Source organism: Artemia sp. Qi Xiang Cuo, chromosome 6, assembly GCF_049724085.1.
Source record: "Artemia sp. Qi Xiang Cuo chromosome 6, ASM4972408v1, whole genome shotgun sequence".
Classification (NCBI taxonomy): domain Eukaryota; kingdom Metazoa; phylum Arthropoda; class Branchiopoda; order Anostraca; family Artemiidae; genus Artemia; species Artemia sp. Qi Xiang Cuo.
The window spans coordinates 45,575,664-45,602,566 of NC_142799.1; the positions used below are offsets into that span (position 1 = coordinate 45,575,664).

Sequence of the window (26,903 nt, forward strand, 5' to 3'; positions counted from 1 at the left end):
CGAATCACTTTAGTCTATTAAAAAGGCCACTAGCCATTCCAATTTCCAATTGACTGAGCCCTTTTCGAAGTTTATACGACGACTCCTTCGACACGAACAGCCCTGGTCTAAGGAAAAAAAATACATAGTGCCAACATCGTTCTTTACTTAGGCAGCGTGATTGCGCTGCCGATGATTAAGAATCTAAAGTATAGGCAGCCAAAGGGTGCATGTCCTACCCATGATCCCCCAAATTATTGGCATACCTGACCGGTGGAACATGCACCCCATGTTGGGAATCATAGGTCTAGAGCTTAGGAGAAAAGGGAAACCGTACTATCTATGAAACAGATACAAAAAAAAAACCTTGAATAGTACACTCCATTTGGGCATGTGTTTTTATATTTCAAATATACTTCCCAGAGCCATATATCCAGTCAATCGAAATTTCGCTAGATCAACACTTAAAAAACTTCTAAAAGGAAGTTTTAATTTGCCCTGATAGACAAATACAACGTAATGATAGATGGCGGTTCGTAACACCAGCTACAACAGCAATCTGGTTTGTTCTCAGTAGTATAAAAACAGTGATATATCAATATGATACCAACTATTGGTACCATAAAAGCTGAGTTAGCCAGTGCTCAAGAAAGACTCAAGTTTGTTGATGATAGCATTGGAAGGAGCAAAAGATTGTAGGCCTTTGCTAATTATATAATAGGCCTATCTAGCCAGGCTTAGGGATTAAAGCCTAAACAATGGTTTGGTAAATAGGCTATGCTTGTTTACAACATAATTTGGTAAAATCCTACATTAGTTACTTTTGTGTTATCTTGGAAAGGGGTTGGGTTAGGAAAATGAAACTTTCAGGGATGGGTCTACATGCTAAGGTATGTCCCAGGAAGGTACTTTGAACTACCTCCACTCCTCCCCCCTCTATACAATGGTAAATTATTGGGCAAAGTTCTACAAAATCATATTATTGAGTTAGGACTAAAGTGAATACACCATTTGATGCCTTTTTTTATGCTGATTACAAATATAATAGCCTAAGCATTTCTATTGGAAATGAATTTCAGCCCCCCCGGTCAATATTTACCAAATCATATTATTGAGTTACAAATAGAGTGGATGTACCACTCGATGCTTTTTTGGTCAATATACATCACCTCATACTAGTGTTTTGTGAATCTAGCGAATGCACTAGTTAATGCCTTTTTTATTGTGATTAAAAACATAGTCTTCATTTCTATCGAACACTAATTTATGCCCCCCCCATATAGGCCAATTCAGGGATAGGTTGGGTTAGGTTAGGTTATGTATAGCCTATATAGGGGGGGGGGGCAGAAGTTAATTTCTGATATAAATGATTATTATATTCGTAATCAGCATAAAAAAGCCACAGAATGGTTCATTAAATTTATCCCTAACTCAATACTATTATTTAGTAGATATTGACGGCCTTTTTTAATCTGTTAAAGAAAATAAAAAGCATTTCTATCATAAATTAATTTCAGCCCCCCCCCCCCCCCCTATGTAGGATACACCTAACCCAGTAGGGACCCTATTAGGGGGGGGTTGAAATTCATTTCAGATAGAAATGCTGATTATATTTGTAATCAGCATAAAAAAAGGCATCAAATGGTGTATTCACTTTAGTCCTAACTCAATAATATTATTTGGTATATATTGACCCCCCCCCTATATATACCAAACCCTGAATTGGCATATATAGGGGGGGGGGCTGAAATTCATTTCTGATAGAAATGCTTATTATATTTGTAATCAGCATAAAAAAAGGCATAAAAAAATTCATTAAAATATATTCCAAAATCCCATTTTTGTTTAATAGTCATCCCTTTAACATATTTACTATCTTGCTGACATTGCTGATGGAACCCTGTTTGTGATGTCACAACGTTGCTTACCATAACCCCTTTAAGGGCAGCATGCAAGTGCCAGGGGGTAGGAGACAACAGTGTGTTGATAAGCCATTTAAACTTTATTAATTAGGGAAAGGATTTGACAAGAAATTGACCAGTAAAAAAATCCAAATTGTTTTTAGAGGACAAATTATTTTATGAGAAGATGTTTTTATTTTTACAGGTCCATGTGCTCATAAAGTTTTTGTTGAGTTTATTGAAATACTAGCACGGACTTCCTGTAGTTACAGACTCTCCATAAAACATTTAAAAGTGCAAAGATACACCTCAGCCAGGGGGGAAGTTGTGCTTGGAGTGGATTTCTAAGGGGAGAATCTTCTTCCTTCCCCCCAAACTCAAAATGTTCTAAAATTCTACTTTAGAAGCTTTTTAAATATTTCTAAAGCAATAATTGATAGAGCGCTACAAACATCAGAATTGACTTTAGAAGACAAGTTATGTCATGAGAAAATGTTTTTGAAATCCCCCCTTCCCCCAAACTCAAAAATTTCTAAAATTCTACTTAAGAAGCTTTTTAAATATTTCTAAAGCACTAAAAGATAAAGCACTACAAATATCAGAATTGACGTCAGACGACAAAATATTTTATGAGAAGATGTTTTGAAATTTCCCTTCCCCCCAAACTCAAAATTTTCCAAAGTTCTACTTTAGAAGCTTTTTTAAGTATTTCTAAAGCGCTAAGACATAGAGCACTACAAACATCAGAATTGACTTTAGGAGGACAAGTTATGTCATGGGAAGATGTTTTTGAAACCCCCCTTCCCCCCAAACTCAAAATTTTCTCAAATTCTACTCTAGAAGCTTTTTAAATATTTCTAAAGCACTAATAGATAGCACGCTACAAACATCAGAATCAACTTTAGAGGCCAAATTAATTCTACAATAATTCCCCCTTCCCCCCAAACTCAAAATTTTACTTCAGAAGCTTTTTTAAATATTTCTAAAGCACCAAGACATAGAGCGCTACAAACATCAGAATCCACTTTAGAGGACAAATTATGTTATGAGAAGATGCTTTTAAAATCTTCCTTCCCCCTAAACTAAAAATTTTCCAAAGTTCTACTTAAGATGATTTTTTAAATATTTCTAAAGCACTAAGAGATAGAGCGTTACAAATATCAGAATCGACTTCAGAGAACAAGTTATGTTATGGGACGATGTTTCTGAAAACCCTCGTCCCCCCAAACTCAAAATTTACCAAAATTCTACTTTAGAAGCTTTTTTAAATATTCCTAAAGCGCTATGACATAGAGCACTACAAACATCAGAATCGACTTTAGAGGATAATTTGTGTCGTGGGAAGATGTTTTTGAAATCCCCCTTCCCCCCAAACTCAAAATTTTCCAAAATTCTACTTTAGAGGATTTTTTAAATATTTCTAAAGCGCTAAGACATAGAGCGCTACAAACATCAGAATCAACTTTAGAGGACAAATTATGTTATGGAAAGATGTTCTTGAAGCCCCCTTCCCCCCAAACTCAAAATTTTCCAAAATTCTACTCTAGAAGCTTTAAATATTTCTGTGATGGATCTCTGCTAATAGCTTTCCAAGATCAGAAATCAGCAGACACAATAATTAATCTAAAATCCCTTCTGAATACCCCAATTAATGCATCTAAATGGAACCCAAAACAATCCTCAACAAAAATAGTAGTTTATAATGTTCCCCAAGAAATACCCATTCAGGAGTTAAAAGAAGGGCTCTCAGATAGGGCTGGAAGCACAATCCCTGTTGAGGATGTTACCCAACTTGGTAAACCTAACTCTAATGGCCTTAAAACAAGTAGATCTTTCTCATTTACACTGAAGGAAAAAATTAACATCCCAGAAAAATTATTCCTATTTGGGCAAATCAAACCACACAAGGAATACAAACCAAAGCCTATCCAGTGTCAGAAGTGTCTCAAACTGGGACACACAACAAACAAATGCAATGAAATTCTCCTAGCATGTAGTAATTGTAAAGCATTCCATCCTAAAGAGTTGACAACTTACAACAGCACTTAGCCTACTTGTATCAATTGCAAACGACAACTTGAATCAACAAATAAATTCCTATGCCCTGCATGTAAGAAAAAAGCACTAACACTCCAAATAGCAACAGAGAAGGCCATTCCATACCCATTTGCAGCAATGGAAGCAATGCTGCCCACAAATACCAAATAAAGCCCATAATGAAACCAACCAAAACCCCCAAGTCAAATGCCCCCAATGCATCAAGTACCCCTTATAAAACACCATCCTCCAAGCCCCCTAGCCCACATCCCTATCAGAAAGAATCACCAAGTCAACAAGCCTCCATGTTCAGTGAGATAAGGTCAGCTTGGCCCCCCTCCCAAGAAGAAACAAACCAGAAACACTACCTGGAATTAATCCCTTAACTGACAAACAGGACGCATAACTAAACATGCAATCCCCAAATATATGCTTATTCATTCTAAACTGTAATGCAGTCGAGGCCATGAATATACATCAACTACAGAAAACAAAAATCATTGCAGAATTGGCAAAAATCTATATCCCTGATGATATGCTCATTCAAGCAAATAAAGATCTTGCTTTACTTTTAACAAAACTGAACATTGATACACAGTCATATGAAAAATAAATCAACAACACAACACATATCAATACTCCAGTGGAACATCCGATCACTCACAGAAAATAAGCTAAATGAACTAATATCTTTTATGAATAATAAATCCATCAATATTGCTTGCCTCCAGGAAACTCATTTAACTTAAAATCAACAAATTAAGTCTCTGGGACATACTATCCTGAGAAAGGATAGATCATCAGAGAGAAAAGGAGGTAGAGTAGCTTTAATAGTCAATAATAATATAAAATTCTGTGGCATCAACTTTCCAGATTTTGCAAATGATGTTGATGCAATTGGTATCAGTGTCTGGCTGAATAATACAAAAACCTACATAATAAGCTTTTATAACCCTAATGGCCAAACTACAGATGCCATGGATTTCTTTAATCATATAAATAATTCTAATATGTTAAAAAATATCATTATTTGCGGAGATTTCAATGCTCACAGCCTTTTGTGAGGGAATAAACCAGCAAATAAAGCTGGTAAATTGATTGAGAATATGACTTCAATTAATATTGATTTAGCTGTTGTTACCCCTCCAAACCTGAATACATATTTCAACCCCAAAAGTGGCATTTCAACCCCAAAAGATTTTGCAGATGAGTATGCCAATATTCAGAAGAAGTTCCCCTTTACCAGCAAAGTCTATTGCACCTACTTTCCACCAATCCCCCATAATAAATACTGATTTCTCAAAGTGGAATGAAGATTTAACCCCCATTGCCTTTGACCAGAAAAAAATTGCTGAACTTAATACAATTACTTATAAAAACCACTTCCAAATATTTGTTGATGGGTCAAAACTGAATGAGAAGGTAGCAGGTGGTGCCTTCCTTCCTCACCTGAAAATTGTAATGGGCGAGAGATTATAATAATGTACCTATAATGTCTGCTTAGTTAAATGCCATAATCATGGTATTAAAACACCTTATGGAAAACCAACTTTTGATTGCTAATTCAGATAATATCATAGTATATTCCAACTCTTTATCAAGCTTTGAGTTGCTGGCCTCAGCTCCTCAGTATAAGTTGGACATTGACACTTACCATTGTATCAGTATTATGGATAATCTTGCTTCAAGTGGCATAAGAACTTATTTTCAGTATATTCCTAGCCACTCTGGTATAATTGGTAATCATCAAGTTGATGAAATAGCAAAAAAATGTTATAAATATTGACCAGCCAAGTGGGAGACCAATCCCCATTAGAGATGTTTACCAATGGAGACTATCAGATATTAATTTTAATAAGAATAATCCTATCCTTTCCCCCTTTCCCAATAAGTATTTTTCTAAAATTTATCATAGAATTCGTTCTGGAACAAATGGACTAAATTTTCTTGCATTTGCCATTCCATTTTCGGCCATTCCATACCCCTTTGCAGCAATGGAAGCAAATGCTGCCCAACAATACCACATAAAGCCCGTAATGAAACCAACCAAACCCCCCAAGTCAAACGCCCCCAATGCATCAAGTACCCCGTATAAAACACCATCCTCTAAGCCACCTAGCTCACATCCCTATCAGAAGGAATCACCAAGTCAACAAGCCTCCTTGCCCGGTGAGATGAGGTCAGCCTGGCCCCCCCTCTCAAGAAGAAACAAACCAGAAACACTACCAGGAATTAATCCCTTAACTGACAAACAGGATGCACAACCGAACTTGCAATCCCCAAATATATGCTTATTCATTCTAAACTGTAATGCAGTTCAGGCCATGAACATACATCAACTACAGAAAACAAAAATCATTGCAGAATTGGCAAAAATCTACATCCCTGATAATATGCTCATTCAAGCAAAAAAAGATCTTGCTTTACTTTTATCAAAGCTGAACATTGATACACAGTCATATAAAAATAAATCAACAACACAACACATATCAATACTCCAGTGGAATGTAAGATCACTCACAGAAAAAAAGCTAAATGAACTAATATCTTTTATGAATAATAATTCCATTTTTATTGCTTGCCTCCAGGAAACTCATTTAACCCAAAATCAACAAATTAAGTCTCTTGGATATACTATCCTGAGAAAGGATAGATCATCAGAGAGAAAAGGAGGTGGAGTAGCTTGAATAGTTAAAAATAATATAAAATTCTGTGGCATCAACTTTCCAGATTTTGCAAATGATGTTGATGCAATTGGTATCAGTGTCTGGCTGAATAATACAAAAACCTACATAATAAGCTTTTATAACCTTAATGGGCAAACTACAGATGCCATGGATTTCTTTAATCATATAAATAATTCTAATATGTTAAAAAATATCATTATTTGCGGAGATTTCAATGCTCACAGCCTTTTGTGAGGGAATAAACCAGCAAACAAAGCTGGTAAATAGATTGAGAATATGACTTCAATTAATATTGAATTAGCTGTTGCTACCCCTCCAAACCTGAATATATATTTCAACCCCAAAAGTGGCAGATTCTCTACAATTGACCTACAAAGTGTGTCTTTAAATATTTTGAATAAAATTTGTATAAATAAAATTGATAGTCTATGTACTGACCACTTTGCTATAGTTTGCTCCCTAAGTGAACCTGCTGAAACCCAATCACACACCTCAAAATATATCAACACTAAACCAAATTTGTCTATGTTCCAAAATAAGCTAAATGATGAAACTACAAGTTTCACCCAAAATTAATGCATTTCAAACTCAAAAGTTGACACACATGCTGATGTCTTGGCATCTTTACTAATAAATACAGCTAATCATGCTATCCCCAGGACAACACCCAAAAAAACCTTCCCTAAACACATTCCCAAAGCATGGTGGACAAATGAGTGCCAAAATAAATGGAGAATAAAAAAGGCAGGTAGGAAAGCATTCATAAAAAAAAACATCACCTACTACATATTAAAAAAAATTACAAGAAGAATCTCATCTAAAAAGGACTACTATAGATGCTTAATATAACTACTGAAATAATTTTGCAAATAATCTCTGCAGGGAAACACATCAACAAATCATGCATAAATTAATAAGCCACATGTGTGGGTAAAAGACTTCCCCCAACCCACTCCTGTATGAGCTTATACATAATAATACCCATTATGACAATGCTAATGAAAAAGCTGAGCTATTTGCAACTCTATTTGTTAATAAACTAACCTCAAATAATCGCAGCAAAATATCCCCACTTCCTATGAACCCAAGTTACCAACCACGCCCAGGATCCGAGTATATAACTAGTCCATTTTAATCCAGGAAATGAATAATGCAATACATCATATTAGGACCAAAACTAGCGGCAGCTATGACAATATACACCCTACATGCATAAAGAATACCACCCCTTCATACAAACAGGAACTGCTAAACTGTTATAATCATGCTTGGGCATCTTCCATGTTCCCCAATATATGGAAGTGTTCGTCCCTCCTACCAATCCTAAAGAAAAATAAACCCAGAGATAACCCTGAATCCTGTAGGCCTATAATGATTACTCTTGAGAGGGGGAAAATAATGGAGAAAATGATCTATTACAGACTCCTCTGGTTTGTTGAAAAAAATAATATGATACCTCACACTCAAACTGGATTCAGGAAATACCACTCCTCAACAGATGCTTTTATTTTGTTAAAAAATTCAATAAACGAATCATTCTAAAAAAATAAAGTCCTAGTTGCAGCTTTCCTAGATTTTGAAGGGGCTTATGAAAATGTGAACCACCAAATCTTTTCAAACAAACTTGCAAATCTTGGACTATCCCCCAAGCTAGTATCTTTTATAAAATATTTCATAGAAGTGCGAAGTTTCATTGTTTGTGTTGGTTCAGCCTCTTCACCCCAAAAGACAATAACAAAAGGCCTACCTCAGGGAGCAGTCCTCAGTTGCCTCCTTTTTGCCCTATATCTCTGGGACATGAACCTCCCCCACACGAATCTACAATATGCTGACGATCTGGTGCTATGGTCATCTGGCAAAACCTTTGAGATAGCACAGTCAAATATGCAAAAGTCACTTCCAATTTGAAAAATTCCTTCAACCTTCAGATTTACCCATTGCACCTACCAAGTCAAAAATAATCCAATTTCACCGAAAGCGGAACCATGTTAATGCAAAACTAACTAAATGGAACAACTATTCCAGAAGAGAATCATATTAATTACCTAGGTCTCATGCTTGACCAAAAACTTAATTTCCACCACCACATCACAAACACAATAAAAAATGTTATAGAAAAACAAATATACTAAAAAGACTTCTTTCCACACCCTGGGGATGTAAGGAGAAAACCTTACTCCAGATTTACAAGTCACATATAAGATCCCATATAGACTATGTGATTATTGTTTATGGTGCATGTGCAAATATCGAGGTGCAGAAAAATGAAATAACACAAAATGACATAAAACGTCTGATATTTGGTCTTAGGAAACCCGCAAGCACCAAGTTTCTGCTTGTCGGAGAGTGAATTAACAACAAGAAGGGAGAGACGTAGCTTTTTCTTGACAAAACATCTTAAAAAATTGAATCAAATAGCTCACACACATTACATAATTGGTTAAGAAATCCATCCATGTATAGAGGCATTGTAGAGGAGTATACCAATATTCAGAAGAAGTTCCCTGTACCCGCAAAGTCTATTGCACCTACTTTCCCCCATTCCCCTCCATGGAATTGGCCAATTCCCATAATAAATACTGATTTCTCAAAGTGGAACAAAGATCTAACCCCCCATTACTTTTGTCCAGAAAAAATTTGCTGAACTTAATACAATTACTTATAAAAACCAGTTCCAAATATTTGTTGATGGGTCAAAAATGAATGAGAAGGTAGCAAGTGGTGTATTCCTTCCTCACCTGAAAATTGCAATGGGCGAGAGATTATATAATAATGTATCTATAATGTCTGCTGAGTTAAATGCCATAATCATGGCATTAGAACACCTTAAGGAAAACCAACGTTTGATTGCAAATTCAAATAATATTATAGTATACTCTGACTCTTTATCAAGCCTTGAGTTGCTGGCCTCAGCTGCTCAGTATAAGTTGGACATTGACACTTATCATTGTCTCAGTATTATAGATAATCTTGCTTCAAGTGACATAAGAACTTATTTTCAGTTTATTCCTAGCCACTCGGGCATAAGTGGTAATCATCAGGTTGATGAAATAGCAAAAAATGCTATAAATATTGACCAGCCAAGTGGGAGACCAATCCCGATTAGAGATATTTACCAATGGAGGCTATCAGATATTAATTTTAATAAGAATAATCCTATCCTTTCCCCCTTTCCCAATAAGTATTTTTCTAATATTTACTATAGAATTCACTCTGGAACAAAAGGACTAAATTTTATTGCATTTTCGCATAAGCTTTCTTATTCAAATGGTTCAATTCCCCTGTCCCCTAGTTGCAGGCATTCTGATATGAATAATGAAACAATTGACCATTGCCTATTTGAATGTAATATGCTGACGTTTGCACAACATACCTTGCTTTGTAAAGTGTTAAAATGCTTCAAACACCACAAAACTTCAATATCAGGCAAGAGTCTGGCCAACTATACCTGCACACAGAGCATAGAAATCGACATATACCATATAATATTTGAACTCCTAGAGTCAAAATATCTACTGAAAGATATCTGAAAATATCCATTTAATATGAGGCAATCAAGCCAGTAGCTCTGTAGCCCACAGAGCAAAGGAAAGGGGCTAAATAGTACTACTGAAAAGCCCGCCTGCTGTTAAATAGAAGAAGAAGAATCAACTTTAGAGGACAACCCTTGCTTTTTAACCCCCATTGCTTTTGTCCAGAAAAAAATTGCAGAACTTAATACAATTACCTATAAAAATCACTTCCAAATATTTGTTGATGGGTCAAAAATGAATGAGTAGGTTGCAAGTGGTGTTTTCCTTCCTCACCTGAAAATTGAAATGGGCGAGAGATTATTTAATAATTTATCTATAATGTCTGCTGAGTTAAATGCCATAATCATGGCATTAGAACACCTTAAGCAAAACCAATCTTTGATTGAAAATTCGAATAATATTATCATCTATTCCGACTCTTAATCAAGCCTTGAGTTGCTGGCCTCAGCTCCTCAATATAAGTTGGACATTGACACTTATCATTGTCACAGTATTATTGATAATCTTGCTTCAAGTGGCATAAAAACTTACTTTCAGTACATTCCTAGCCACTCTGGCATAAGTGGTAATCATCAGGCTGATGAAATAGCAAAAAATGCTATAAATATTGACCAGCCAAGTGGGAGACCAATCCCAATTAGAGATATTTACCGATGGAGGCTATCAGATATTAATTTTAATAAGATTAATCCTATCCTTTCCCCCTTTCCCAATAAGTATCTTTCTAAAATTTATCATAGAATTCGTTCTGGAACAAATGGACTAAATTTCCTTGCATTCTCATATAAGCTTTCTAATTCCAGTGGTTCAATACCCCTGTCCCCTCTTTGCAGGCATTGTAATATGAATAATGAATCAATTGACCATTGCCTATTTGAATGTAATATACTGACGTCTGCACAACATATCTTGCTTTCTAAACTGTTAAAATACTTTAAACACAACAAAATCCCACTATCAGCCAAGAGCCTAGCCAACTATACTTGCACACAGAGCATAGAAATCGACATCTATCATCTTATATTTGAACTCCTTTAGTTGAAAGATCTGCTGAAAGATATCTGAATATATATAATAAATATGAGGCAATCAAGCCAGTAGCTCTGTAGCCCACAGAGTGAAGCAAAAGGAAAAGGGCTAAATAGTTTTACTGAAAAGCCCGCTTGCTGTTAAATAGAAGAAGTCATGTGAAAATGTTTTAAAATCCTCCTTTGCCCCAAACTCAAAATTTTGTAAAATTCTAGCCTTCTTTTCGATGGGGGGGGGGGGTATTTTCCCCAGGGGGTAAAGTATTTGGACAGTTTGAAGTCAGAAAATAATTATTTCTAGGTAATAGGGCGACTAAAAAATTACAGAAGAATAGTGGGGTAATTCATTCATGGTTTTTGTGCCAGATAGAAGTAGTGCCACGTTGTTGGGAATTATTCAAAACCGAATCCTGACAACAATTATCAGTGACTGTTGGAGGGCCTACAATTGCCTGGCTAGCCAGGGTTATCAGCATTTATGCGTCAACCACAGCTTAGATTTCGTTGACCCTGCAACAGGTGCTCACACACAAAACATCAAAAAACACTGGCGTGACGTTCAAGACAATATACCCAAATATGGCAGAAGATAAGAACATATGGAAGGATATCTGGCAAAGCACTATTTCAAAAAAAAATATTCAATCTCCTCAAAAATACACCATTTCATGAAACATATATTGGAGCTTTATAACCCCAACTAATTTCTTTTTTAAGGGTATTATTTAGTAATTAATTTTTAAAACATTGTAACAGAAAATTTGGCAATTTACAGCATCTAACCCCATTTGTTCTTAAATCAATTCAAATGGTTTTTTTTTCAAATAGTTTAGTGTAGTAATCTTCATTCTTGAAGCTACGAGACGTTATTGAAGTGTAAATAGGGAGGGGGAGAGAGGGGGTGGAAGTATATATTTAACTATAGAATAATTGGTACTTGTGCATTATAAATAACCCACCGCTATACACAAAAGAAGTTAAGTTTGGTTACTGCTAATAAAGTAAAATAAAATTGGATGAAAATATAATAGTTTAGAAACAAATTTGGGCTATATCTTTGCACCTTAGGGGGTGGGGGGGGGTAAATCATAGCATATATTAAATACGTAACCTAACCTAGGTACCTTTTTCCCTCCATAAACCCAAAAAAAAACAACAGTTTAAATATTGTAAACACAATAAGAAATCACGCTTTGCGATCCATTTGTCTAACAAATACCCGTTTGTCTGGTTTCCTTGTACAGTCTATAGCGGCGGGTTGTTTATAATGTACGAGTACCAAATAATCTATATTTGTTTTGATTATTTTTTTTTTTGGAAACCCCCTAACATTTTGAGTTGGGTAACCACATAAAACATATTCAAATAGCTTAATCCTATAATGTTAAAAATTTTGCTTTTCTTTTTTACATCTGTGATTTAAAATATGTAAAAAATGCTGAAACTTATATAAAAATTTTCTTTCGAGGGTGGAAAGGTTAGCTGCAAGGGGGAAGGGGAGGGGGGGGGCGGTGGTCAGCAACCTGATCGCGGTGCCCCTGCTTGTACTAATCTAAGCTGACCATTTCGTTGCAACGTGTTGCACCAGAATCATACTCTAAAATCTGGTTGGTAATTTGCCTGTCTAAAAAATTTTTGAGTTTTTTAAAAGGGGGAAACAACCCCTAAAAGTCAAAGATGTTAATAAAACTCATACCGTCAAATTTGTGGTTCTTGGCGAATACCCGCCAGAAAATCCTCTCCCCCCCCCCCCGGAAAATACCCCCCCCCCCAAAAAAAAAAGAAAAAGAAAAATTACCCCCGTGGAAAATAAGGCTTTCCAAATTTCAAATTATCAACCAGATTTTAGAGTATAAAGGGGGAATGGGATGAATGGTAAGGGGGATTTCAAAAACTTTGAATGACCTTTAAAAATCTGTGGGTTATAGCAATGAAACAATGCAAAATAGATCTTCTGTTTAAATGAAGTACAACAAAATTGTTTTCAGCTTCAAAACTTTGCTCAATCCCAACTTATAAGGTTTTAAATATATGCAAATACATTTCCTAAATTTTGGAAATAAAACATTGATATGGCTTAAAATTCTGCTCAAATAACTGAAATTGCATTTTCAGAACTAAAGCCAGAGAAAAAGAAACTGATAATTGAAAATTAAGGTAAAATGTTGTTTTGTCAAAATTTCAGTGGGTAATGGGTATCCCAAAAACATTTTCCCATGACATAACTTGTAACATTGATATGGCTTAAAATTCTGCTCAAATAACTGAAATTGCATTTTCAGAACTAATCAGAATCGACTTTAGAGGCCAAATTAATTCTACAATAATTCGCCAAAATTTTCAGAAATTCTACTTTAGAAGCTTTTTAAATATTTCTAAATTAAAGACATAGAGCACTACAAACATCAGAATCGACTTTAGAGGACAAGTTATGTCATGGAAAGATGTTTTTGAAATACCATTTACCCATTTCAATGGGTAAATCAGAATCGACTTTAGAGGACAAGTTATGTCATGGAAAGATGTTTTTGAAATACCATTTACCCATTTCAATGGGTAAATGGTATTTCAAAAACATCTTTCCATGACATAACTTGTCCTCTAAAGTCGATTCTGATGTTTGTAGTGCTCTATGTCTTTAATTTAGAAATATTTAAAAAGCTTCTAAAGTAGAATTTCGGAAAATTTTGGCGAATTATTGTTGAATTAATTTGGCCTCTAAAGTCGATTCTGATGTTTGTAGCGCGCTATCTATTAGCCTAGTGCATAGAAATATTTAAAAAGTTTCTACAGTAGAATTTTGGAAAATTTTTAGTTTAGGGGGAGCGGGTAGACCAAACACCTTGTTCCGTGGCTTAGCTGTTCTTCCAAAGTTGGTTCTACTGTGTGTAGCTCTGGATCGTTTTCAACATTGGAAATATTTAAAAAAGCTTCTCAATTAGAATTTTTGAAGAGTGTGTGTGTGAGTGAACGGGGGATTTAAAAAAAAATCTGAGTTTGGGGGGAAGGGGGAATTATTTTAGAATTAATTTGGCCTCTAAAGTCGATTCTGATGTTTGTAGCGCGCTATCTATTAGTGTTTTAGAAATATTTAAAAAGCTTCTGTAGTAGAATTTTAGAAAATTTTGAGTTTGGGGAGAAGGGGGATTTCAAAAACATCTTCCCATGACATAACTTTTCCTCTAAAGTCGATTCTGATGTTTGTAGCGCTCTATGTCTTGCAATCTATGATAGATTGCGCTTTAGAAATATTTAAAAAAGCCTCTAAAGTAGAATTTTGGAAAATTTTGAGTTTGGGCCAAAGGGGGATTTCAAAAACATCTTCCCATGACATAACTTGTCCTCTATAGTCGATTCTGATGTTTGTAGCGCTCTATGTCTTAGTGCCTTAGAAATACTTAAAAAAGCTTCTAAAGTAGAATTTTGGAAAATTTTGAATTTTGGGGGAAGGGGGATTTCAAGTACATCTTCCCATAACATAATTTGTCCTCTAAAGTCAATTCTGATATTTGTAGCGCTCTATCTTTTAGTGCTTTAGAAATATTTGAAAAGCATCTAAAGTAGAATTTTTGAAATTTTTGAGTTTGGGGGGAGGGAGATTTCAAAAAAACATCTTCCCATGACATAACTTGTCTTCTAAAGTCAATTCTGATGTTTGTAGCCCTCTATCAATTAGTGCTTTAGAAATATTTAAAATGCTTCTAAAGTAGAATTTTAGAAAATTTTGAGTTTGGGGGAGGGGGGATTTCAAAAACATATTCCCGTGACATAACTTGTCCTCTGAAGTCGATTCTGATGTTTTTAGCACTCTATCTATTAGTGCTTTAGAAATATTTTAAAAGATTCTAAAGTAGAATTTTAGAAAATTTTGAGTTTGAGTGGAAGGGGGATTTCAAGAACATCTTCCCATAACATAATTTGTGCTCTAAAGTTGATTTTGATGTTTTTAGCGCTCTATGTCTTAGCGCTTTATAAATATTTAAAAAAGCTTCTAAAGTAAAATTTTGGAAATTTTTGAGTTTGGGGGGGAAGGGGGATTTCAAAAAGATCTTCCCATAATATAATTTATCCTCTGAAGGCGATTCTGATGTTTGTAGCGCTCTATCTATTAGTGCTTTAGAAATATCTAAAAAGCTTCTTAAGTAGAATTTTAGAAATTTTTGAGTTTGGGGGGAGGGGGATTTCAAAAAGATCTTCCCATGACATAACTTGTCTTCTAAAGTCAATTATAATATTTGTAGCGCTCTATCTATTAGTGCTTTAGAAATATTTAAAAATCTTCTAAAGTAGAATTTTAGAAATTTTTGAGTTTGGGGGGAGGGGGATTTCAAAAACATCTTCCCATGACATAACTTGTCCTCTAAAGTCGATTCTGATGTTTGTAGCGCTCTGTGTCTTACCTAGACCCCAGCACCATGCCGGTGCATCCACCGAACGCCGCCAACGAGAGGCTTGGTTGACCGCCGCTGAAGTGTCACAACGTCGCTAGCGGTGAGAGGCGGCGTTGTTTTGTTGACTTTGAATTAATTTTGCGGCAATTCTTTATTGCGTCAACCACAAAGTCAAAGCTTTTCTTTTCTTGTGTGGTTAAGTATTTCGATTTTCCTGATAAGAAATCAAGCAGGGCTTGCACGATTCCCAAACTTTCGGGGATTTCTCCAAAAATCTATGTGCCACCCCCAAAAAAATTTGGTTCCCCAAATCCCCGAAAATCATCCAATCATGTTGCCACCCTTAGTGATTTTTCCCTAGTGACTATCCCTGCCAAATGTTATTTTGTATACCATAATTCTTCACTACTCTCTTGTACGTTAATTTTTGTCTCTTGTGTTACTGTGCATATAAACCAGGCAGATATAATTGCAATATACACGGTTCTTCATATGTTGACAAAAGTATCATCTGGAAAATTCTCCTTAGAATTCTCCTTAACCCTGAAAAATTCTCCTTAGCATTTTTTCATTGGAATAAGACTTTTATCTTACATCGGTTTCTCGGTCACTCCAGAATTGCCCCCTTCCGTGGAAATTATTTCCCAGAAAACAAAACGCACGGAAAAAAGCCCATGGAACATCTCCATATATAAAATTTGGCCAAGAGATTGTAAAACAATTAAAATGAGTTTCGTATAGTAATTCTGCCAATACCCCCAGTGTAACATTTCCCCCAGAATATTCACTCATCTGAAATTTCCCTCCCAAAGGAAGATTCTCCCTTTAGAAATCCACTCCAAACAGAACTTCCCCCCTGACTACGGTGCATCTTTGCAGTTTCAAATGTTTTATGGAGAGTCTGTGACTGAAGGAAGTCCATACTTGTGTTTCTATAAACTCAACAGAAACTTTGTGGGCACATGGACCAATAAAAACAAAAACATCTTCTCCGAGCATAATTTGTCCTCTAAAAACGATTCGGATTTTTTTACTGGTCTATCTCTTGTCAAATCCTTTTCCTAATTAATAAAGTTTAAATGGCTTATCAACAAACTGTTGTCTCCTACCCCCTGGCACCTGCATGCTACCGTTAAAGGGGTTATGGTAAGCAAAGTTGTGACATCACAAACAGGGTTCCATAATCAATGTCAGCTAGGTAGTAAATAAGTTAAAAGGATGACTATTAAATGAAATTAGAATTTTGTAATATATTTTAATGAACAAGGTTAAAAGCTGAAGTTGTGTAAGGTAAGCAGTGATTTATAAATATGATAGTAATATAGGATGAAATGTGAGCTAAAACAACTAGTAATGTGCAATAATTTACCATTATATAGAGGAGGGGAGGAGCGGAGGTAGGTACTTCAAAGTACCTTCCCGGGACATACCTTAGCATGTTGACCCATCCCTGAAAGTTTCATTTTCCTAACCCAACCCCTTTCTAAGATAGCCAAAAGTAACTAAAGTAGAATTTCTGAAAAAAAAAAATTGCTACAAAAAAGTAGCAAACAAAGGCAAATCATTTGGAGACTTCAGCCTCCATGGTCAAACTGTATAGCCACCTCCACAGTTTACAACAACAAGTTGGTTGAGTTGCTTTGCTTTTTTACGATGTCACTTGCTCTCTAACGAGTTCCAGAAACAAATTAAAGAAAAATACAATAGTTATGTTAATGCATAAAAAATAATCTAGATAGGTTCCAACTTTAATGAAGATTTCGTTTTTTTGTTGTTGTTTTTTCCCAGGGTGGTTGTTTCAAACTTATGATGATGCCATAAAACATGCAGAATTTCACATTAATCTATGGTTAGAAGACAAGCTACAGTGAGAATCAAATATATACAAGCCTGCTGAGTGCCAGGGCCTAAGCAAAGCCCAGGCTCTTGTTTTACCATTCTGGTCACAGACAAAATTTGATATATTTGTATCTTTTTTTTTTGGGTGCATCAGCTTTTCTTTTACTGAAAGTTACGTCTGCTTTGATTTTCCTGCTGACCAGAAAGTCTTCATGATGTAAACAAAATGCAAGTCTTACATACCCTGGTTGACTTAGTAAAAACCTTTTTGTTGAATAAAACAGACCTTAGTAACAAACAAAACAGTTACTAGTTAATACTAACCAAAACTCTACAAACGTGAATTTTGATAACAATTATGGATAAAAACAAATTAATGTTTTATGTGCGTTCCAAATATGCAAATTTCTTAAGTTTAAAGTTACTCTTCAAAAGCTATGGTTCTGAGAAAATTTGCCTGATTTTTGGAAAACGAGGAAAACTAAAAATCACAACATTAGATTCAGTACATCAAGAGAACCCTACTGTAGAGGTTTCAAGTACATGTATACAAAAAGGTGGGATTTTGTACTTTTTTTTTCTCAAGAGAAAGATCAAGGTTGTGTCTTTGTTTCTTTTTTTCCAGGGGTGATCATATCCAACTAATGATCCTAGAAGATTGGAATAGGGCTCATTTGAACAGAAATTAAAACTTCTCCTAACCTTTAACTTTTGTTGCAACTTCTTAAGAGCAACTGCTAAACACAAGGCCCATTGAACTGGAAGAAGAAGCTTTATTAAAGCACTAAAAACTCAAGTCTAGCAAGCTTGGGGTTAAGCATGGGGTAGCTCCCTTATGTGCGGAATAGTTTTTGTCCATTTTAAGCATTAATGCTGCCCCTTACTCTCAGTTGATAGAACTAGCTTTTTATTTAATTCTCCTAGAAAAATGGAATTGAAGTTCATTTAGTTTTTTGAATAGCTAACAAAATATACCAGTTAAATGAGTAAAAAAGAAATAAAAGTATGAGCTTCTACCAATGAAACCTGTCAGGTGTTAGTGGCATCAATTTATTAAATTGTTGGGCTGGGAGGGGGTAAGTCTATTTTTTTTTATCTTTTTTTAAGGAAGACACAAAGGAAAAGGCATTTTTTAAACTACTGAGGCCACTTGTCCCCCTCCAATTGGTATCCCTGATAAGTGTACAGGCTGAAACATCTTGTTCCCAAGTTGGGGGGCTGATAAAAAGTACTACAGGGTTTAACAAACGACAAAATAAGAATATCTTTTTTTTAAGGAAGACAAAGGAAAAGGCATTTTTCAAACTACTGAGGCCACTTGTCCCCCTCCAATTGGTATCCCTGATAAGTGCACATGCTGAAACATCTTGTTCCCAAGTTGGGGGGCTGATAAAAAATACTACAGGGTTTAACAAATGACAAAATAATACTAAACAGAAAATTTAAATTTCCAGGTCTACAAAAAAATGCATATGAAAATAAGGAGTTTCAAAATGTATCACAGAAATTTTTTTTTTATAAAAATTAGAATTTTGGCAATAATTACTTACTCTCTTCTCTGGCAGGAATGTTAAAGAAACTCATCAGTCGTTAATAAGGTACACACAAAGGAATAAAAGCTCTGGCTTGTAGCCTCAAGACTAAAATCACACGTGTCTGCCTCAGGGCCGTATCCAGGAGGGGAGGGAAGTTATCGTTTTTTTTGCCCCCCCCCCAAAATAAAATGTCCGATTTGTAAAAAAGCCACAGAAATGCATGTAAACGAATTTGTGATGTTTTCTGTAAAGTTTTTTGTACCCTCCCCCCCCCTACCGCAAACAAAAATCCTGGATATGCCCTTGGCATACCTTGTAGTAATTCTCGATTTTTCTATTTATATTTAAACTATTTTAAGGCTTCATGAAGATACACACTAGGAAATCAATTAGTAAATAGGTATTGGGCCTATTGCCAAACTGAAAAATATATCACCCTAACTTCATTGATGGATTGAGGACAGAGATTTCTTAAGGCAGGGGGACCAATAGGGACGGTGCCCCTGCCTTAAGAATTGCCCCTTCGAATTTCAGAAATACATATTTTAGTTCAAATGAAGCCTTTTTTTAGTATTTTCACTGTAAAAAATAAGATAAAATCCCCCCCCCCCTAGATTGGGGAAGTAGCTTTTTTTATCTTCATAAAAAAAAAGTTCTTTGGGGAGACAAGAGCCAAAAAACATTAAAAATGAGGTTTTATTTGAGGGTTACTTAGCTGAAAAATCAGATGAATAATTTTGTGGACATTTTACTGTAAAAATCAAGATAAAACTTCTTTATTGTTTTAGCTAAAATTTAAAATTCTTCATTTGGGGAAGTTAACATAAATTCCTCTTGTTTTCAATTTTACGAGTTTCTTGTTTTCAGGGGTTATCAAGACTCCAGTAAAAATGGTTCATTTCAACAGCACAAGCGAATAAAGGCAGAAGAAGGTGAAATAAATGGCTCGGAAACTGAGAAATCTTATCCTCAACATAACTCTTCAAATGAATCAGACCTCCGTAAAAGACTAGGTGGAAAGCGAGTTGTGCCATCTTATACTGATTTTCCTGGTAAAAGACAGAAAAGATACAGTGATATGGCTGATGAATTACCTTCTGGAATAGAATCCAGGTTAGTTTTAGTTTTCATTTATTCTTTAAGCCCAGTAGCGATTTTAGACCTCATAATCTGGGGTGCAAGGTATATCACAGGTATACCTTTTATATAAAATAAAGGAATTTAATATCAGGCCTCAGAAAAACTGGTGGGGGAGGGGCAGTTACCCCCCTGCCCAGGCCTAGAACCACCACTGTTTAAGCCCCTACCAAAAAGCAGTAATTATGTTGTAAAAATGTTGTCAAAACCTAATTTAGTTACACGGAAATATTTTTTTCTTTTGCTATATTCCTTGGTCCTACATATTTTACTATGCTATTTGTGTATATGTGTCAGTATTTAACTCTAAAATTATAATTGCTTGAAGTATTAGACCCCCTTCCCTCCCTTAAGTGAAAAATCTTATGGTTTTTGGCAAGACCTTACCCCCCCCCCCCACTGTCTTATTTACTATCACAAAATTCAATTATGCTTTATGTATAAAAGACACAAAGAAATGAATATAAAGACGGCAAACGGGTCTATGGCCAGTAAATGAAAACGAAGAAAAACAACAAAAATCAAACCAACGTTTCGCCCTTATCTAACAAGGCGTCTTCAGCGTAAAACTAAAACTAAAAAATACATTTATAATACTAAAATAGACTAACCTAAAATATATAATATACAATTACTTAACATATACAATTTTTAGCTACCTTCATCAAACCCGAAAAGTAACTGGATTAAAATTTTTAAAATAACAAATGAAATAGGAATATATTATTGCAACATAATTTTATGCAAAGCTTTTGATGCTGCTATTCCCTTACGTTAGTTACTTATACTAACCCTTTGGACATTTTGCAATACTTTATTTTTGAATATGGATTCCTTTTTTAAAATAATATCATAAATAGGATCAATATTTATATTACCAGTATCTCTATTAATTTTTAAGTTTACGAAAATGTGTTTTTTTTTTCTAATGCTTCAAGAACCCATTGTGTGAAATAGTGACCATGTGAAATGAGCGTTGCTTTTTCGAACTGTACAAAATGGTCTGGATTAAGAAATATATGTTCTGCTAAAGCTGAAGTGAAACTTTCTGGAGGTTTTGTAAATTTTAGAGCATTAGCTATTGAATTCTGGTGCCCAATAAAACGTTCCACAAATTGCTGTGTATTCGACCGACGTAAAATTTTCCTTAAAAGCAAGGAATGCTATACACTCCACTTGCCAAACTGTTACGTGTTATATCTTTTCCAGAATTTAGACAGTTGCTCAATGGTCTGATTGTTTTAAAACAAATTGAAAAATATTATGTTTCAATAAAGTCCGTTTAATTTTCTCCCCGAGAATTGGTAAGTAAAGTATTGAAACGTATCTATTGGAAATTGTAGGGTTCAAAAGTTGAGAACCTTCTTTTTTATTACCTTTTTCATGCTGTAGTTTTTAGTTCCTTTTTCATGCAAAACGAACGTTCTCAATTTTTGGACCCTACAATTTCCAATAGATACGTTTCACTACCTTACATACCAATTCTAGGGGAGGAAATTAAACAGACTTTATTGAAACATAATATTTTTCAATTTGTTAATATATTATGAAAGACGACATAGACCCGTTTGTCGTCTTTATATTCTTTTCTTTATGTTTTTTGTCAGGGCGGGCCAGTTCGACTTTAGATCTTTTATTTCCTGGATACTCTCTGGCAGGATTGTTAAAGAAACTCATCAGTCGTTAATAAGGTACACACAAAGGAATAAAAGCTCTGGCTTGAAGCCTCAAGATATATATATATATATATATATATATATATATATATATATATATATATATATATATATATATATATATATATATATTATGTATACTACAGCCGTTGAGAGGGGGAGGTGGAGCAAAAAAAAAAAAAAAAAAAAAAAACAGGGACCTGGGCCTGATAAAGAAACTCATCAGTCGTTAATAAGGTACACACAAAGGAATAAAAGCTCTTGCTTGAAGCCTCAAGATATTTATATATATATATATATATATATATATATATATATATATATATATATATATATATATATATATATATATATATATATATATATATATATATAAGTAGAGGGGGAGGTGCTACTCCCATTGCTCACCCCTGCTGCCACCTACAACTTTTTTTTACATAATTTATTCAAGGATTATCGATCGAGTCTAATGTGGGTGTGTCAAGGTCAATCGATCTGTTGTTGTTTGGCCACGTGTAATGACATGAGGGTGATTTACATAATCGGCGGGGGAATTATTGATTCACGAAGGGGACATTAAGAAACAAACATGGCTTCTTTGTTGTTTGGTTAGCTTAACCTGAGAAATTGATTTACATAATCGCTAGGGGAAATTATTGATTCACGAAGAGGAGAATTAAGAAACATTAAGGCTTCTTTAATCTGTGATTTACATAATTGCTAGGGGAAATTATTGATTCACGAAGGGGAGAATTAAGAAACATTAAGGCTTCTTTAATCTTAGGTCTGAGGGATAAACGTTCTTTAGGTCAGAGAGAAAAATTAATATTCTATTTTCAAATAGGGCTTCATTGATCTTTAGGGTCAGGAATTATAATTGACATCACTTGTAATCTTGGAATTATGCGGGAGTCTAAAGAGATAGAAATTCTATTTTTAAATACGGCTTCACGGAGCTTTAAGTCGGAGAGGTAAATTGATATTCTAACGAAACCCTAATAGTTTAGCTATGAAAATTTATGAGATGAAGAGATTAACGTAGGAAAGGGTTTCCTAGAAATTTGAAATGCGTTAGCGCAGAGATGCCATTCAAAAGGAACACGCTGAAATTACGTTTAGGGATTATTTGGGCGAAACGGTTTTATCCATTTTATGGGATTATTTCGGCGAAACCGTTAGAGACATTTTTAAAGAAGATTTTAGAAATGGTTTTAGAAGAGGTTTTGAGTGTGGTCGTTATAATACACAAGTTCCATTTGAACAGTGTTGTGAGGTCCTCTACCCCAACCCCAAAGGGTTCCGATCCCCCACCACAACCCCGAAGGAAGCCCCCGGTACTCAAAGGCCCCCCAAGCTCCCATAGAGCCCCAACCCCCCAAACGCCCTCCTCAGACCCTCAAAGACCCTCCTCTGGTCCTCAAAGGGCCCCCGGACCCCCAAAGGGTACCCCCGACCCCCAAAGGCCCACCCCAGACCCTCAACGGCCATCCCCGGGCCCCCCAAAGGCCCATCGAGCTCCCAAAGGACCAACGGGGTCCCAAAGGCCGTCCACCGGTCCCCAAATGTCACCCAGACACCCAAAGGCCCTCCCTGTGCCCCAAAGGCCCTCCCTGTGCCCCAAAGGCCCTCCCGGTGCCCCAAAGGCCCTCCCCCGACCCCCCTCCTCCTCCTCCCACCTCCTCCCACCTCCTCCTCCTCCTCCCACCTCCTCCTCCTCCCTCCTCCTCCCTCCTCCCACCTCCTTCCTCCTCCTCCTCCCTCCTCCTTCTACCTCCTCCTCCCACCTCCTTCCTCCTCCTCCTCCCCTCCCCTTCCCCCCCCCATTCCCTCATCATTTTTTATACTTTTTTGTGCATTGAGACACAGAACGACCCCCTGCCCCCGGCCCCTCCCCCTCCAAAGGTCTGATTTTTTCAAAGTTCATTTTGAATTTCTTTCATTGAAATGCAAGAGTTGGAATATTTCAGTAGTGTTTGGTTGTGGTTTACCTTGTCACAGTTACATTTTCTTGATTTTTCAAAGTTCATTTTGAATTTCTTTCGTTGAAATGCAAGAGTTGGAATATTTCAGTAGTGTGAGGGTGGAGTTTACCATCTCACAGATACATTAACTTAATTTTTGATAGTTCATTTTGAATTTCTTTCGTTGAAATGCAGGAGTTGGAATATTTCACTAGTGTGATGTTGTAGTTTACCCTGTCACAGTTACATTCCCTTAATTTTTGATAGTCCATTTTGAATTTCTTTCGTTGAAATGCAAGAGTTGGAATATTTCAGTAGTGTTTGGTTGCGGTTTACCATGTCACAGTTACATTTTCTTGATTTTTCAAAGTTCATTTTGAATTTCTTTCGTTGAAATGCAAGAGTTGGAATATTTCAGTAGTGTGATGTTGTAGTTTACCATGTCACAGTTACATTCCCTTAATTTTTCAAAGTTCATTTGAATTTCTTTCGTTGAAATGCAAGAGTTGGAATATTTCACTAGTGTGATGTTGTAGTTTAACCTGTCACAGTTACATTACCTTAATTTTTGATAGTCCATTTTGAATTTCTTTCGTTGAAATGCAAGAGTTGGAATATTTCAGTAGTGTTTGGTTGCGGTTTACCATGTCACAGTTACATTTTCTTGATTTTTCAAAGTTCATTTTGAATTTCTTTCTTTGAAATGCAAGAGTTGGAATATTTCAGTAGTGTGATGTTGTAGTTTACCATGTCACAGTTACATTCACTTAATTTTTCAAAGTTCATTTTGAATTTCTTTCGTTGAAATGCAAGAGTTGGAATATTTCACTAGTGTGATGTTGTAGTTTACCCTGTCACAGTTACATTCCCTTAATTTTTGATAGTCCATTTTGAATTTCTTTCGTTGAAATGCAAGAGTTGGAATATTTCAGTAGTGTTTGGTTGCGGTTTACCTTGTCACAGTTACATTTTCTTGATTTTTCAAATTTCATTTTGAATTTCTGTCATTGAAATTCAAGAGTTGGAATATTTCAGTAGTGTTTGGTCGTGGTTTACCTTGTCACAGTTACATTTTCTTGATTTTTCAAAGTTCATTTTGAATTTCTTTCATTGAAATGCAAGAGTTGGAATATTTCAGTAGTGTTTGGTTGCGGTTTACCTTGTCACAGTTACATTAACTTGATTATTCAAAGTTAATTTTTAATTTATTTAGATGAAATTCAAGAGTTGGAATATTTCAGTAGTGTTTGTTTGTGGTTTACCATGTCACAGTTACATTCCCTTAATTTTTCAAAGTTCATTTTGAATTTCTTTCGTTGAAATGCAAGAGTTCGAATATTTCACTATTGTTTGGTTGCGGTTCACCTTGTCACAGTTACATTTTATTGATTTTTCATATTTCATTTGAATTTATTTCTTTTATATTAAATTGTTTGAATTTTTCTGTTTAGTTGTTTCGTTTTTTTCCTTTTAAATTTTCATTTCCCTTAATTTTTAAAAGTTAATTTGAATTTCTTTCGTTGAAATGCAAGAGTTGGAATATTTTAGTAGTGTTTGGTTGCGGTTTACCTTGTCACAGTTACATTCCCTTAATTTTTCACAGTTCATATTGTATTTCTTTCTTTGAAATTCAAGAGTTGGAATATTTCACTAGTGTTTGGTTGCGGTTCACCTTGTCACAGTTACATTTTCTTGATTTTTCAAAGTTCATTTTGAATTTCTTACATTGAAATGCAAGAGTTGGAATATTTCAGTAGTGTTTGGTCGTGGTTTACCTTGTCACAGTTACATTCCCTTAATTTTTCAAAGTTCATTTGAATTTATTTCGTTGAAATGCAAGAGTTGGAATATTTCAGTAGAGTTTGGTTGCGGTTTACCTTGTCACAGTTACATTACCTTAATTTTTCAAAGTTCATTTTGAATTTCTTTCGTTGAAATGCAAGAGTTGGAATATTTCACTAGTGGTTGGTTGTGGTTTACCATGTCACAGTTACATTTTCCTGATTTTTCAAATTTTATTTTGAATTTCTTTCATTGAAATGCAAGAGTTGGAATATTTCACTAGTGTTTGGTTGTGGTTTACCATGTCACAGTTACATTTTCCTGATTTTTCAAAGTTTATTTTGAATTTCTTTCATTGAAATGCAAGAGTTGGAATATTTCAGTAGTGTTTGGTTGTGGTTTACCTTGTCACAGTTACATTTTCTTGATTTTTCAAAGTTCATTTTGAATTTCTTTCATTGAAATGCAAGAGTTGGAATATTTCAGTAGTTTGATGTTGTGGTTTACCTTGTCACAGTTACATTTTCTTGATTTTTCAAAGTTCATTTTGAATTTCTTTCGTTGAAATTCAAGATTTTGTATATTTCATTAGTGTGATGTTTTGTTTTAACTTGTCACAGTGAAATTTTCCTGATTTGGTTAACTTCATTTTGAATTTCTTTCGTTGAAATGCAAGAGTTGGAATATTTCAGTAGTGTTTGGTTGTGGTTTACCTTGTCATAGCTACATTTTCTTGGTTTTTCTAAGTTCATTTGAATTTATTTCGTTGAAATGCAAGAGTTGGAATATTTCAGTAGTGTTTGCTTGTGGGTTACCTTGTCACAGTTACATTTTCTTGATTTTTCAAAGTTCATTTGAATTTATTTCGTTGAAATGCAAGAGTTGGAATATTTCAGTAGTGTTTGCTTGTGGGTTACCTTGTCACAGTTACATTTTCTTGATTTTTCAAAGTTCATTTTGAATTTCTTTAATTGAAATACAAGAGTTTGAATATTTCAGAAGTGTTTTGGTGTTGTTTACATTGTCACAGTTACATTTTATTGATTTTTCAAATTTCATTTTGAATTTCTTTCGTTGAAATACAAGAGTTGGAATATTTCAGTAGTGTGTTATTGTAGTTTACCTTGTCACAGTTACATTTTCGTGATTTTTCAAAGTTCATTTTGAATTTCTTTCGTTGAAATGCAAGAGTTGGACTATTTCAGTAGTGTTTTGTCGTGGTTTACCTTGTCACAGTTACATTTTCGTGATTTTTCAAAGTTCATTTTGAATTTATTTCTTTTAAATGAAAGAGTTGGACTATTTCAGTAGTGTTTGTTCGTGGTTTACATTGTCACAGTTACATTTTCTTGATTTTTCAAAGATCATTTCGAATTTCTTTCTTTGAAATGCACTTGTTGGAATATTTCAGTAGTTT

General features: G+C 35.0%; 1 protein-coding gene across 1 annotated transcript in view; it reads left to right on the forward strand.

Annotated features, from left to right (window-relative positions):
• The first annotated feature begins 537 nt into the window (after positions 1-537).
• Pnn (desmosome associated protein-like protein pinnin) overlaps positions 538-26,903 on the forward strand; it is a 68,744-nt gene continuing 42,378 nt past the window's right edge. The window contains exons 1-2 of the mRNA XM_089090216.1: positions 538-674; positions 19,798-20,043. Coding sequence (XP_088946342.1) covers positions 580-674; positions 19,798-20,043 — 341 coding nt within the window. The 5' untranslated portion in view covers positions 538-579. The remainder of the gene's footprint in view (positions 675-19,797; positions 20,044-26,903) is intronic.